This window comes from Coturnix japonica, chromosome 5, assembly GCF_001577835.2.
Source record: "Coturnix japonica isolate 7356 chromosome 5, Coturnix japonica 2.1, whole genome shotgun sequence".
In the NCBI taxonomy this organism is placed as follows: domain Eukaryota; kingdom Metazoa; phylum Chordata; class Aves; order Galliformes; family Phasianidae; genus Coturnix; species Coturnix japonica.
This window is the reverse complement of record NC_029520.1, coordinates 9,277,581-9,292,403: the sequence shown is the minus strand read 5'-3', so window position 1 is coordinate 9,292,403 and position 14,823 is coordinate 9,277,581. Positions and strand designations below refer to the sequence as shown.

Below are 14,823 nucleotides of genomic sequence, written 5' to 3'. Positions count from 1 at the left end.
GAGCACAATTCAGGTTTCTACTGAGAATAACCCTGCCATGGGAAGTCACATCTGGCCTCTGAATGGCCATGAGTGGAGCTGGTAGCAGCAAGGGCACTCCACTGACATTTACTTTAAATACCAGTCTGATCTCAACACACTTCAAGGTTTGCAACACATTTTCCTCCTTTCTTCACAGTCCCCAAAAGGAAATCAATTTATTTTTCTCCCCAAGCTACCTGACCTTGAGAAAACCATTGCTTTTCTTTGTTTGAATGTATTCAGCTGCTCTTCTGCCAACTACAATGCATTCTCTATTCATCAAGGAAAAGGTGGAGCTGAAAGAAATCTATGGGATGTTTTCTCATGCACGAGTATTGTACAGAAAGAAATGCTGATTCCCTTCCTAGCTTTTAAATATTACTTCAATCATTTTGATTAGTTCAAGTCTTACTGCAACTCTTTTGGTCCTGAATTTTCAAAAGAATAACTGAATGTCTTATATGATGAATCTAACAAACATCTGGTTTTGAATCAAAATCTTTTCCTCTAATGCTTCATGACTTCACACTGCTGTTATTCTCTAGAGAAAGACTTTTCACTTGTTTTCCTAAATATCTTCAAATGATCTTAGCATCTTTTTCCTTACTTCTACATAATTTCCTGACTTGTAACACGCAATCCAGTCTGCACTTTAGCACGTCCTTCAAGCTGAACTCTGAAAAGGTTTCCTAAATGCTGAGGTTAGGGCTTTGTCAACAGAGGAAGCATTAGCACGACAGAAGACGATGACAGGTATTGTTCTGCTTTCCTGTGGTTCAGAGTAGCAAGGTGCAGCTGGCACAAATGTCTGGCAGAGCAACAGCGTCGTTTGCTTGCAGCAGTTATGTGCAAAATGGAAAGAGCAAGCAAATCAAAACCATATTTTTGTGTTGTAATTCAGTCTTACACAGGAAAAAAAAAAACAACAAAAAAAAACAAAAAAAAACCTAATTTCTAAATTGTATCAAAGACAGCTATTAGCAGAAGGAAGAGTATACCAGGATGAACGAGTTTCAACAAGAAGGAACTGAACCTACACAAGGATACTCTGTTCTCAAGGATGCCTTCCCTGCAATTTAAAGGGACAAAAGAGAGCACATGAAATAACTGCAGTAAAATGAAATGGATTAAAATTGTGAGAAGGTTAAAACAATCCTTGCATATGCCTCATTCACTGCTAATGCCAGAAAACTGTAAAGAGATTGTGTTATACTGCCATCATCCAAATTATCAGAAGCACTCAAGGAAATGTGAGCATTCAGAAATTGTTCAGCAAAGTTCTCTCTCTCCTTCCTGTTAAGATATATCCTTTTGCTCTCTCTCTTCTATCTCAACCTTTTCCTTTTGCCAAGCATCACCAGTTTTGGTGCTCACTTGTAAAAAAGATTCAGAGATCTCAAATGATTGAAGGTAATTAGTCCATATCGAAGATTACTACAGATATCCTCAGTTGCTGTTTTACTGGCAGGAATTCTCATGCACCATTGACTACGTTGGATTTGTAAATTTCAGAATTTATTTCAAAATTACGAGCACTGCTGGCTGAGCCTCATTCCTCCATCTTCACATATTCAATCCTCAGTTATCAGTCAACAAGACAACACCAACTTGCAGTGCAATGATGCTCCAGTTGAGGGGTGGATAAGGGGAGTTATGCTGTAACATGGTTGCTTCATATACGTCACAGAGTTTAAATAATTTAAAAGACCTGAATGTGATCTGCAGCCCCATGTCAATACACTTCAGCTACAACTCCACCACAGAGGTCCTTGAATAAGCAGCGACTTAGAGCTGCTGATCAACAGATCTGTCTTTTCTCATTTCAGCTGGGAGCCATCCTGTGTATCCCATCACTGAGTTAAAAGGAGAGGATCTGAAAGAATTTCAGCTCCAAGTCATATGAATAAAGCAGTCTATCTTCAACATTGTTTTTCAATTGCAGCTGACAAATCTTAGACGAGAGCTGCGTGCTCCTGGCCAGCGTATATCTGGTGACACAAAAAGCCACCTTCCCTTCTCTTTCTGTACATGTAAAAATGTTAAACATTTAGTTTACTGTCATTTCCTAATGTTGTCTGAAACACACAGTGACACATAAAAAACGTTCATAGAATGAATAAAAAAATGCATTGTCTATTTCAATATACCATCTCAGTCATTCCTTTGCACTTTCTGCTGCCTGTATTTAAATGTCTAAAGCTGCATGTTAATAATTTATCAGTTTTCTAAACCACTCTTTTCTCTTTTTGCTATTCTTTTTTTTTTTTTTTTCCCTCACTTAAAATGTTAGGAAACACTTATCAGCATTTAGAAAACATGCAGGGATGGGATTCAAATGCCACTAAAGGCAATGCTGATCAGTTGGCAGGTATATCAGTGCCATTCACTGGAGTTCTCTTGGCCATTTCTACATGTCACAATGACTTCTTTGACCACAGCAGAGTTAAATAAAGACTGAGTCTTCAGAACAGCAAGGTCCTCTTACACATATTCAGGTATGACTGTATTTGTTACTTCTCACAAGATGCTTCATCTTAAGGATTCAGTTTTCAGCATCAGTTCTGCCAGTCAGTAGAAGAGGAGCCAAACTACCTACTGATTATTACTAACACATTTTAAGATGCCTGGACAAAAAGCATGCAGTTATGCATACAGTAATGCTGTTTATTAAATATGTTGCTAGGTCTTCCAAGGCAGAGGCTGGTTGAAGATCTGCACCACTCATAATTCATCTGCTATGAAAACTAAAGTATAGGACGTGAGCACTGGAAACAAATACTTGTAAAAGTGCTCCCACAACAAAGAGACATTCTCTGATGTGCTCCTGGAATCACAAACTAATCTCCGATTAGGGATTACAGACCAGTGGGAAGGAAGCCCAGAATCATCACTTTCAGTTCTATGCTAACTGATGCATTGCCATATATTTATCAAATGAATTTAGTGATGCCAAGAAATAAAAGATAGATCTAGCTGGCTTTAAGCCAGGCATGACGGCAGCAGTAGCTGTGTTTGATTCATCTATACAGCTCTGGGAATTAATGTCCCAGTCAGTCAGGCTGGAGTTCAGGACTGGATTTCTCCTGAGACAAAGTGTGCAGTATTGCAATATGAGCAATATTATACTCACTGCAATACGAACAAAAATCCATTCTGACTAGGATGAGATACCTACATTCTTCATTTCTGAACTCAACCACAGTAGGAATACATGTGGCATAAAGAGCTGACAGGCTACTGCATTATCTAATCTTTATGTAGGGTATTTCTGTTAGGCACAAAGCTTAATTTAGGAAAGTTTGATTTTCCTTTCCTGGCGCCCATTCCCTTGCTAGCACTTTACTCAAGGAATCAATTAGGCTCTGATCAACCACTGATCAAGAGTTCCCAGCGGGGAGCCTTAATGCATTTTATCTGCCGTTATCGTTCCTAAATAACACCTATTTTGTAGCATGCACTTAATTCTTTTCGTCAATACTTTGCTATCCTTCAACAACCCTGCTAATAGCAGTTTGCAGGTCCACTTTCAATGAATTTTATTTGATTTTTTTAACAAATGAATTAGCAAAGCTGTGGAATTTCTAGTGGTATATATGGGGTTTTTTTTTCTGACAAAGAAACAAATTTCTCTTCACTTGCTCCCTTCTAAAACAAGGTTAAAGTGATGTGCTGGAGATGAAGATACTAAAAGGAAAGCTGTTCAAGAACAAATAGAAAAAGATAACCATTAATGCTTTAAAGCAAACGTTAATTATTTTCCTCGAAATCCCCTATGAAGTGAAAGACCACGATACATCTTTACAATCTTTGGAATATTTCATTATTAGCATTTCCTTAGCAAAGGAACCTTTTAAAAGGTACGAACACAAAAGGCGCATATCAACTTTGACAAGACTTCAATATATGATTAAATCAGTCATGTGGATTTAAGCACACACTTAAGTAATGTGCTGAATAGAGACAGATTTAAACCCGTGCCGTTCTTTTCAGCATTGCTGAAAAGAAGCCAAAACGAATTGGTTATAATTAAATTCTTTTGATGAAATTTCTGCAACTCCCTATTTTGTGACACCAGTACTGAAATGCTAATAAACTAGTTAAAATTAAGCTTATTACCAAGTAAAATAAGCAACAGAGAAACTTCTGTCTTTTCTTATTTGATATATTATCATTTTGCATTAGAGAAATAAAATACTTGACCAGGGCTAAGCCATGACTCTCACAAAGCAATAACTGCAGTGCACCACTGTACAGGAGACAACCTATAGATTCCTCCACATCAACCTGCAATGTTATTCCTGCTTGTCAGAGGAGTGGATTTTATCTCTGTCAGCACTTATGCAAAACTAACTTCAGAACAGTGCCAGAGAGATGCTACAAGCCAGAAACTGATCACTGTGTGAAGAGCTCTTTTAAATACAAAACAAATTGAGCTCTAACTGAAAAACAAAGTGCTAATGCACCAGCTGCTCAAAATCTCCTGCATACATAGATCACAGTTGGAAAGGACCTCTGTACAACGCCCAGTCCAACACCCACCATTAAGCAGGATCCACAGGATAGCATCCAGGAAGGTTTTTAATACCTCCAGCGAAGGAAACTCCACAAGCCTCTAGAGCAGCCTATTCCAGTGCTCCATTCAACTTCACAGGAAAGAACTTCTTTCTCATGTCCCAATGGAACTTCCTGTGTTCCAGATTGTGCCCATTTCTCCTTGTCCTGTTGCAGGACACCACTGAAAAAAGCATGGCCCCATCCACTAGACTTGTGGTAGGAAAGGCAGTAAAATCTGACTGATGAGCAGTGCAGAGTGACCACCCCATTAGTTTTGCAGCACTTCCTGAAGTCTGTTTTCTTCCATTAACTAAGACCATTTGGAAGCTGCACACACAGTTGGGGTGATCTGGGCCTTCACTTTACCCTCCAGTACTCCATCTTCAATCAGATCTACCTCTTTCATGTGTTTGCCTGACAGCCCTGCTAGGCTGGCTAGGAATGTGAAGGCAAATGTAAAGGAGGTAGTGAAGGCTGAGCTATACTTGTAATCATACCCACTATATTCCACTACAGTCTGCTGCTTGTAATCTGTATGGGACCAGGCAAAACATCTATAAGGAGTTACAATCATTAGTAAAATGTTTTGAGAAACAAAGCAAGAAACAAGATAATCTACACATCAATCATATTTCAGTAAGATAGCAGTAAAAACTAAAAGATGTACTCATTATGATTCACTGTGACACAGAAAACAAATGTTCTTCTTCCATTTGTGGGCATTAACTTGCAGCATCATAGCTCTGCCCATAAATCTGAAACAATGCAGACATCTGAACAAACAAAAGTACTGAAAAAAGATTATCTGGTAATATAACAGGAGCACCTCAAATGAGGGCGCATATATTTAGCCTTTAAAAACAGTGCTTTAAGATTGACAGCGGTAACTACAAAACTCCTTTCCAGACCCATGTATCTCAAGCTGATATTTCTGCCCTTAAAGAAACCTGAAACTTACACTTTGAAAGTTTGCATGTGGACATGCACAAACACCAACAGGAGCTCCAAAGTCCCTGGGATGCCCCATACTAAACTAAAGACAACTACTGAACCTATCACTGCTGCTTTGGGAAGAGCCAAGACAAAACAGAAGTGCTGTGTATTTTTCCTGACACCCATTCACCATAGGAATGTACCTCCTCACCCTGCTCCCACACAGTCAACGTTTCACTTCTGCAGAACTCAAAGGATTTATAACCAGCATAACCAGGTAGGATGGAAAAGAGAAGCATTAACCAGGCTTGAGCTCAGTGCCTCTGCCAAGGAGTCCCACAGTGCAGCCCCAAGAAGCAAGGAGTTTCTCCCATTTACATCCTCCATTAAGCACCATTGAGCTATTTCTCTAAGCCTTTCTCTCTTTATAATCACGCCATATAGACAGATTAGAGAAAGAGTTGTGAAGTCCAAGGCACTATTTATTTCATGAGGTCAAGACAAACATTTCTCCATCACAAAAAGGGAAGCCGACATTGTGGGGCATGGAAGCAAGTCTGCAGCTTAAAAACTCTGAGAGGCTGCTGCCAAGTCACCGAGAATGAGAGGCCAATCCCAGCTCCCCAAGTACTAGCAGCCAGTCCTGTCCATCTCCACAGCTGTATGCTCTCCCACAATAAAAGTACTATGCCAAAAGCTGTAAAGAACTTTTGTTTTCATGCTTTTTAATAATGAACACAGTACTACATCAGTAGTCACAGCAATGGATACAGAAGCATTGCTTGGATGTGTACTTTCTCCATAGCAGGCATCTCAGTACTGGCACTGGCTTGCCACTGTGACCGTTTTGCAGCAGAAGGAACAAAAAGGGCACTGGCAAAGTATTTTTAAGGTAGCTACAATGCCAGCCACACTGCTGGCACAGCTCAGTCTCTTAGCTTCCTTCAGCCAGGACAGCAAAAGCTTTACATTTGAAATCAGCCCCAGCTGCTTGCAGGCTTGGGCAGCACTCTCAGCTCTGCTTCTCCACCAGAGTTAAGGAAATAACACTGCCCTGTCTCACAGAAAGCAGGGAAGGCTGCCTAAACTCTGTAAAATAAGTAAAGCATCCACTTAACAAAGTAGAAGTAAACAAAAACTGCCAGGAAATCCATTAACCAACCTTCTCTAAGCCTGGAAACAAAAAATAATAACTGGACACCATCTGACCGTAGGAAGAATTTTACATGCACATACACTCCTAGTTAATAGAAGGTTTCCAAGTAATTGAAAAAAAATGCTGTTCACATGCATACATAAATATATACATATAAAATCACATAAATATACAAATATGATAGAGGAGGCCTCAAAAACTTAACCTGCAGTCACATTCTGCTTCTGTATGCAAATTTGACATTAGTTTCTCCTGATGCATGGTTGTGAGCATAAACTGATCCTCCACTGTATCTTCCAAGGAACCATGTTAATTCAGTAACTATGGTACACCTATCTGGGTTCACTACACTACTCGTATGAGTGCACATGGCAATGCTGTTCTTCACATTAGCATAGCTGGCACACAACTGAAAGAATGCTGTAAGAAAACACTAGTTGTAGGCTTCTTTTTTCTTTATAGTAGACAGGACTGCAAGCATAACACAGACACAAACCACTCATTTCTTCAACACAGAATCATGTATTTAAAGTCTCCCCATTTGATCATTTGCAAGACACAGACTGAAGCAATTTCTTAACCCAGTAAACCTGAACTTGGAGTTCATATTTGAGAACTTGAAGAAATCTGTACTGCACGTCCTGCATCAGCCTACAGTTGGTGACCTGGGAAGAGGTTTAATTTCTTGACATGCTTACTAAGAACACTGATAGGGATGCTACAAACCAACAGGTCTGAAAAGCAACGAGTGAATCCTTTATCACACTCCCATTATTTTTACCTCTGAAAGATGAGGATCAACACTCTCTGTGAGAAACTTGTCTCAGTATGTAACAGCACTGATCGCGTTATGAATATTTTCTTTTAATGACTTTACCTTAATCATCTCTATACCCATCAGCCTTAGTAACTGCCAGCAACAGGGAGTTTTATGATGTGGTGATACAGAGTATCAGAAACATTCATCTTTAAACATACTTCTTCATGATTCTGTATTTTCAAGTTCAAGACAGGCCTGTCATACATCAATATGTTAGAAACTGCTATCACTGTTTCCTCTTAGGATCTCTTAAGAGGATATCTTTCCTTTACCATACTGAATCAGGAAACTCTCTGTAATCTCTGTAATGACTATTCTTCCCCCACCTGCCTATTGCTTCCAATCATTTGGATTCCTTAGCTGAAATGAAGTAACCAAAACTGAATCCCAAATTAACAGCGAGGTGAGTCCTTAAATTTTAACAATAACATGATAATATTTTCTGATTCCTTTACCAACTGTTGTATTTGGTTTTTGGAGGCCTATTGCATACTAAGTAGATGCCTTTATTAAGTTGTCATCTATGACGTGTAGATCTTTCTCCCAAGAGGTTACAAGTAATTCAGAATCCAATAATGCATACAAGGAATTTAAATTGCCCTTTCCTTTTTAATTACCTTGCAAGTTAATTCCAAGTCCCAGCTACAGCATGCTATCCAACAACCTAGTCCTTTTCAGTCCTTCAGAAGTGCTCCTGACAATCATTCACTGAATAATTTGGAGCCTTTCTAAACACTGATATTGCTATCTTATCCACTCCCTGTACACATTACCTTTAAACACACCAGTTATACTAAATCTAGATCTACTATTATTCTTCACTGTATTTATTTACATCGTATGTAAGACATACAAATGTTTTTTCATTTAAAAAAAACCCTGCTTTTTGGCCATGTATCCAATGACTATTCATGGCAAATTTTTGTAAGCTACCCTATAGTTTTCCCCTAGTAACCATCAGTTCTAGGAGACTTCACTACATAATTTTGATTGAATAGGCAGGTTATGCATAATTGCACACTTTCACTTGATTTGGGGTTCATTCAGAGAGGATATGGATAGGTTATCTCGCCCTTGCACAGAAATAACAAGCGTGGAAACAAAAGTTAAACGTAAGTCAAATTTGAAATTGCAAACAAAAGTTGAGTTACTAAATTTTATCCACTTTTAGGCTCCTCACTACACGTCCTGCAAGGAGCAACTTGAAAAGGTAATGCATTGTGTACTTCAGCCAATGAGGCTTCCTTTGATACAGCATTCATTTGGCTCTTAAATTGCAAACATTTTAGGTTTGTGGTGGTGGTTGTTTTTTTTAAGAATCCTGTTTGATGGCTCTGCCCACACACTCCTAGTAAGCCTCATTGGCTTTGTTGTGTGTTTGCTGCTTTTTCTTTCTTTCTTTTTATTTTTAAATGGCAGAGGCACTTGGCAATGTCTATGACCTTGAGTTGTACACATGAGCAAGCAAGAGAGCCCAGTCCTGTAAGGCTGTTTATGCATTCTGAGAGAGGTGTCTCAAGGAAGACAGAAGCATGACGTGCATACCAAGCCAAGTGCTTCATGATTTATTTATAGGGAAAAGGGGCATAAAAATGTGCTGAAGGGGAAAGAAAAGTGAAGAATCTGACTTACCTTGTCTGTGTAGACGAAGAACAGAATCACAACGGTGAGCTCCAACAGAAATATAATTAACAGCATGATAAAAAACTGTCAAGAGAAGAAGGGATAGGGAAAAAAAAAACAAAAAGCAAAAACAATCAACATCTATCTCTCAGCTTTTTCTGGATGCACAGTAAGTACATTCAGCAGATCATGCAGAAAGGGGAGTGGGAGTCAGACAGCAGGATGCAAAGCTGCTTACGGCAGAGCAGAGGGCACGCGACATGCAATAACCACAAAAGCAGGTAAACAACTAGTCAGAAATGCACCTCTGACCATGTGTGTACGGCTCATTTCTGTCATTGATTTCAGCAGAAGAGCATACAATCCTACACAGACCTGTCTCCCACAGCAGGCTCTATTTGACAGCACTTCCTAGGCTACGCTTTATTTATTTTGGCTATCAGATCTTTTCAATTAACAAGATTTCACTAAAAATCACAGTTTAGACTTCCCACTGCTAGAGAAGGTAGCTTGGTCCATAAAACATGAAGTCACAGCTCTTTTCAAGGGGAACTGCAGGATAAGCAAGCGGTACACCCAAAAACTTGCATATCAATTTAGCTTTAAAAGCAATTCCAGGTAGTTACACTGACTACCCATGAGTTTCAACTGAGAAGAGTTGATTTGTTCTTCAGACACCAACATAACGTTGGTTGATATCTTTTTCTCCTCACTACATAAGAAACTGTGTAAAACCCAATAGTCCAAAGCTCATAGGAGTAGATAAAAGAAATCTTTCACACCAGGATTTTGGGAAGCCCTCAGCACTGAGACACATTAGTGGGACAAACTCCAGGCAATGCACAACAGCTCTGAAAAAATATATACTCCTATTTTTCTTTGCTAAGAAGCTGCATGGGTCTCCAGCAGCAGCAAAACAGCAGAGGCACAAACCAGAACAAACCCTGCCTAAACTGAAAATAAAAGTTTTGCAAAGATAGTTAAGGAAGCGAGAGTGATTTCGGAAACTTTCTAGGCTCAGGTAATGGCCCTTCAACACAAATTCCATATGCTTAACAGCTTGCAAGGCTGGAATTCTAATACTGAGCAACTCTGACTTCACTGAAACCCCATTCCCAAGAGCAAAAAAAAAAGTTACTGTCTGGCTTCAACCACAAGGCTACAAATCTATGAAAGTTTAATAGCTACAAAACCTTATCAGAGCTTCTTCTCTGCCTGGCAAGTCAGAACCAAACCTTTGAACCTATGGATTTCTGTGATTGAATGGAGGACAAAAGGTCAAGAAGGGGAAAATACCATTTTCCACTAGTACAATTAGACTACCTACAGAATGGATGGCATTTTGCCCCAAGAGTGTTAAATGAAAGTTTATTTTCAAATCTTCATCACGAGCATCTTCACACATGCCTGACCCTAATACAGGATCCCATTACTGCCCTCTCGGTGATCGGAGTTGATTTCCATATCATTACCTTCCCGCACTGGCCTCCCATATAGCTTTGCAAACCAGTCTCGGTGCAGCTTGCTTGTTATTTTTTACTTCAAACATTTTAGCTTGTTGGACAGAATTAACTGAAATAAGGCAAGTAAATTCCCTCTTTGCAAAGATGCCTGATTTATTTAGCTGTGGGGTGCTTTATTGCACATCCATAAAGTGTACATTTTCCAAACCATACATGTGAATACTGCCTCCCTATGCAATTCACTGGCTTAGTGTGGATCACACTAGGCGGTTTCTGAAGCAAAAGGAAGGACTTGCACCCATTATCAACATCACTTATGACCAGCATTTCCTACAAGGGGACCCCAGTTTCATCAGCTTATAATTTGGTCTAACTTGCATTGTCTAGGTTTATATATTCTGAGCTTGTTTCAGTCAAAAGGATAAAAGCTTCTGAAAGAACAACCCACTCCAATTACCACTCCAAGACTAAGGCAGGGCAATGAACGCTACTGAGGTCAAATTTCTGTTGGCTTAAAATTCTTTTCTGCTCTAGCATTAGGAGCAGGGACCTGCAACAAGGCACAGCTCCATTTCAAGCAAGTGCCTTTTGTCTTACTCAACTGCAAGTGGATTTTCGTGGGCAAGTCGTTAGCCTACAAAAACCTGCACTTCACACATCCAGTACAGATGAGAGGGCTCAGCTAGCAGCTAAAATCTTAAAAGCATGCAAGTGCAGAAGCCCTGCTTAAATACTTCCTGCTGCTTGTGGACAACCACACAATTCATAGGACTCCCAAAACACTCCAAAAGAGCAGCTTTCCCCTCTCAGGACAACACGCCAACCCACCATGCCTTTCTGCTGTCCCCTCTGAGTCAATAACCTCCCACCTCACCTCACAGTCAGGTGGAACCTGGAACAGTGGGTATAGATAGGAATCCACTCAAGAGTTGGAAGCTGGCAAGTGAAAAGATGGAAAGCCTCTTGGAGAGAAGCATGAGGGCTGGTGAGCAGGGTACACCTAGGGGGATGCAAGTGCTGAAGCCAGGAAGTTCACCAAGAAAAGCAAGACAACCAGGATGCAGCCAGGTGACACCTGCCATGCAGGACAGGTGCAAAGGAGAGGGGACAAGTCACTGCTGCCTCCCTGCCTGTCCCTAAATGTAATGCACTCAGATGTTAACAGGCAGAGCTCAAAATTTAAGAGATCAGAACAAAAGCCATCCTAGTGATGGTTATGTGCCATGTCCAAGTCTATCCAAAGATACAGAGGTTCCTCCAGAGATTTCCTCTCCTACGTACAGCTCAGTGCATCTCCCCAGCAGACTGGGCAACAAAGCTAATATTGCAGGATTTCTGTTTCATGCACTGCAGATTTTGGAAGTCATACAGTGAACTAAAATTAACACTGTTCAGAAAGTCAAAACCTTGATAAGAAGGATTATGCTTTTCCTCCACAGAAAAATACTCCCACTTTTAAATAAAACCTCTAGTTTTATCTTCCTTATTATTCACACTCATTGACAAAAAGAATGCAGTTATATAACAGATAACATGCATTAGCAATCCCACGGTGTGCAGACAGTAGGGACGTTCACCGTATCTTTTATTGCAAAGGTAAATTAAGTGAGGTCAGCCTCAAGGCGGAGGCTTAAAATTCATCATCCACTAAAAACTGCAGCACTTATATGTCAGCACATTTATCATTTCCCTCCAATGAAGAACCCTACCTGAACCCAGACCAACAAGTCAGAAAGTAAAAAAATAAAAATAGAAATAACGCTATCAAAGCTTCAGATGGAACTGGCTGCAAAGCACAGCCTGCGTGCTTCATCACATCTTCTGATCCACTGGACTAAAGTGCACAGATGGCCGCACGCACAACCTGCCCTTCTATTCCCAGTGCACCTTCTCACAGAAGTTCACGTTTGCTTCCAAATCTCAGCATCATCCCAAAGGGGTGGATGTCCAATCTTGGACCAGAGATGGCTTGGCACATCCCATTCGAATTTTAAAGGGAAAAACATAAAATCACTGGAGGCTTACAGCACTTGAAGCCCCACCAAATCCATGGGAAACTCAGCTCATTTTTTGAATGAGGTCTCTCATTGTGGTGACAAATACAGAGAGGAATAATTTTCTGTGGCCCACTGGCACTGCAGTTATTCACTCCTGAATGTTACAAACACTTGCCCCTCTACACGATGACTGAGCACCATACAGTAATGCATAGGATTGGGTCTTGTTTCCCCACCTCCTCTCCTTCCCAAATCTTAATAGTTCTATTGTGCTGCTCAGATCGTCCTCCATGCACAGATAACTGAACTCACAGTCTCCCAAAAGAAAAAGTAACCAAGTACAAGGAAAACCATCTGCTATTACCATGTTAGTCTCCTTAAGCATTTAGCAAGGAGAGAAAAATATTACAACTAATGATGAAATAAAGAATGCTCCATTTAGCCTGACCCCAGAAGTAATGTCTTTCATGTGATGGAAGTCTTTGTCAGACAAGGAGACAGTAAGATGTCAGAGTACCAAACCCTCTTCACATTTAGCTAAATATCAAGAGACAGAAGTTTCTTGCAAAATATTAATCAGATCCTTTTTGACAAACAACAGGTAAGTACATACATCACCCCAAAAGTAATGCCACCTATTTATTTCTGTGGAAAGCAGAACAGTTATAAAGAGCACAGTAACACTATTTGATAGAGCAAATTCTCAACTACAAAACACTATTTTCCAGCATCAACACCACCATTATCTATGTCTCTTCACCAGTGATGAACCTGCATGCTGCAGAAGATCCTACATGCCGTGATCATAAAAATCTGCACCAGTGGAGGTGACTGCCTGTCACTGCCACCACCGTTGAAATGCACCATCCACCACCTCACTGAGCTCACACCCACCGTTTGGTCTCCATAATCATCCAGCAAGGGTTAATGATGCAATTTTTCTTCCATGCGGAGGAATTCAGTTGCCCACCTTTACTTCATTTGCACTTCCATGTCAGACACCATTATGTTAGACTTCCCCTCTGTTGCCATCTATCACAGAGCAGCAAAATGCAACAGAATATCAGGGGGAGGGTTCAACCTCTACTGACGTACTACCAACATCTGCCTCTGACATCATGGGCCAACGTAATCAAATTGAGGCATTAGTTTCAAAACAGCCCTCATGTTAAGAAAACCCAAAAGCCAGTAGTCTCTCTGGAATAGTGACATGTTCCAAAACAATTTTAAGATTCATGGCTTAGCAAATAATTTGTTTAGGCCAAACAGCCTGTAAATCAGCACAGCCTAAGAAACTGGACAAATGCTTCAGCAGTCAGCTTATGCTGTGTTCCATTACGCACTGCCAATGCTGTTATCTCCAGCAAGCTATGTGATGTCCTGAAGCAGCTTTCAGAATGAAGAGGAAAAAGAATATATATATATATATATATTTACAAGCAATTTTTCCATTATTACAGCAGCTGCAAGTTTGATGCAGTCACAGTCAAGCCATTTGCTATTTAATTAGGCTTGATTACTAACTTCTCATTAGATCAGCTTTAATTTTAGCATTACATTTGACTTCCTAATTAAGAAGCATCTCAGGTAGAAGAAATCACAGAGCATTCATATTGGGCCCAAGTTGCTGGACTTACAAGACAGCTCTGAATTGATGGCTTGGGAAAGATTTTATTTGCCTAGTCCTAATATGCACAGATCTAAGTTTGGTCTAAGAGACCAGCACAGCTCAAGTAACTAGAAGACAGTCTCCAAAAATCACAGAAGCACACAGGTCGACAACGACCTCTGAGACCTGACAGAGCCCATGGCCACCCAATTGTTACATTTATCTTTTTATCTTAATTTCAACAAAGGCAGATATTAAAGCACAGGCTCTCTGCCCATTTGAAAGATCCCTACCGTCCAGATCAAAAGGAGAAAGCCCTTTATTTCTGAGTTAAAAGGAAGATTATCAGATCATATTACTGTGCTGTAGGCTGACGCTATCAGCCAAAAAGAAAGGCTGTTTTCCTTCTTCCCTCAATTGATTTTTGGATTATGTTTTGATACAAACAGAAGTACTATCAAAAATTACATCGTGTTCTGCACATAACCTTCTCTGCAGGGATATCATTTTATTTTCAATGCTGAAGGTGTAAATAGCTTTTTTGAATAAACAAACATGAATCAAACCTTTATCTACAAATTCAGAGATCCATTAAAGCCAAATGAACTTCATGGATTTTATAGCAGCCACAATTTACCAACCTGCCT

The 14,823-nt window shown here is 40.0% G+C and overlaps 1 protein-coding gene across 11 annotated transcripts in view; it reads right to left on the bottom strand.

Annotated features, from left to right (window-relative positions):
* The window catches only part of TSPAN4 (tetraspanin 4), a 379,559-nt gene that overhangs the window by 40,175 nt on the left and 324,561 nt on the right, over positions 1-14,823 (bottom strand). For 10 of the 11 annotated variants that reach the window (XM_015863761.2, XM_015863758.2, XM_015863754.2 and 7 more), the window contains one exon: positions 9,117-9,191. The exons of the other annotated variant lie outside the window; for it this stretch is intronic. In XM_015863761.2, the coding sequence (XP_015719247.1) occupies positions 9,117-9,191 (75 nt within the window). The remainder of the gene's footprint in view (positions 1-9,116; positions 9,192-14,823) is intronic. 11 annotated transcript variants of the gene reach the window in all.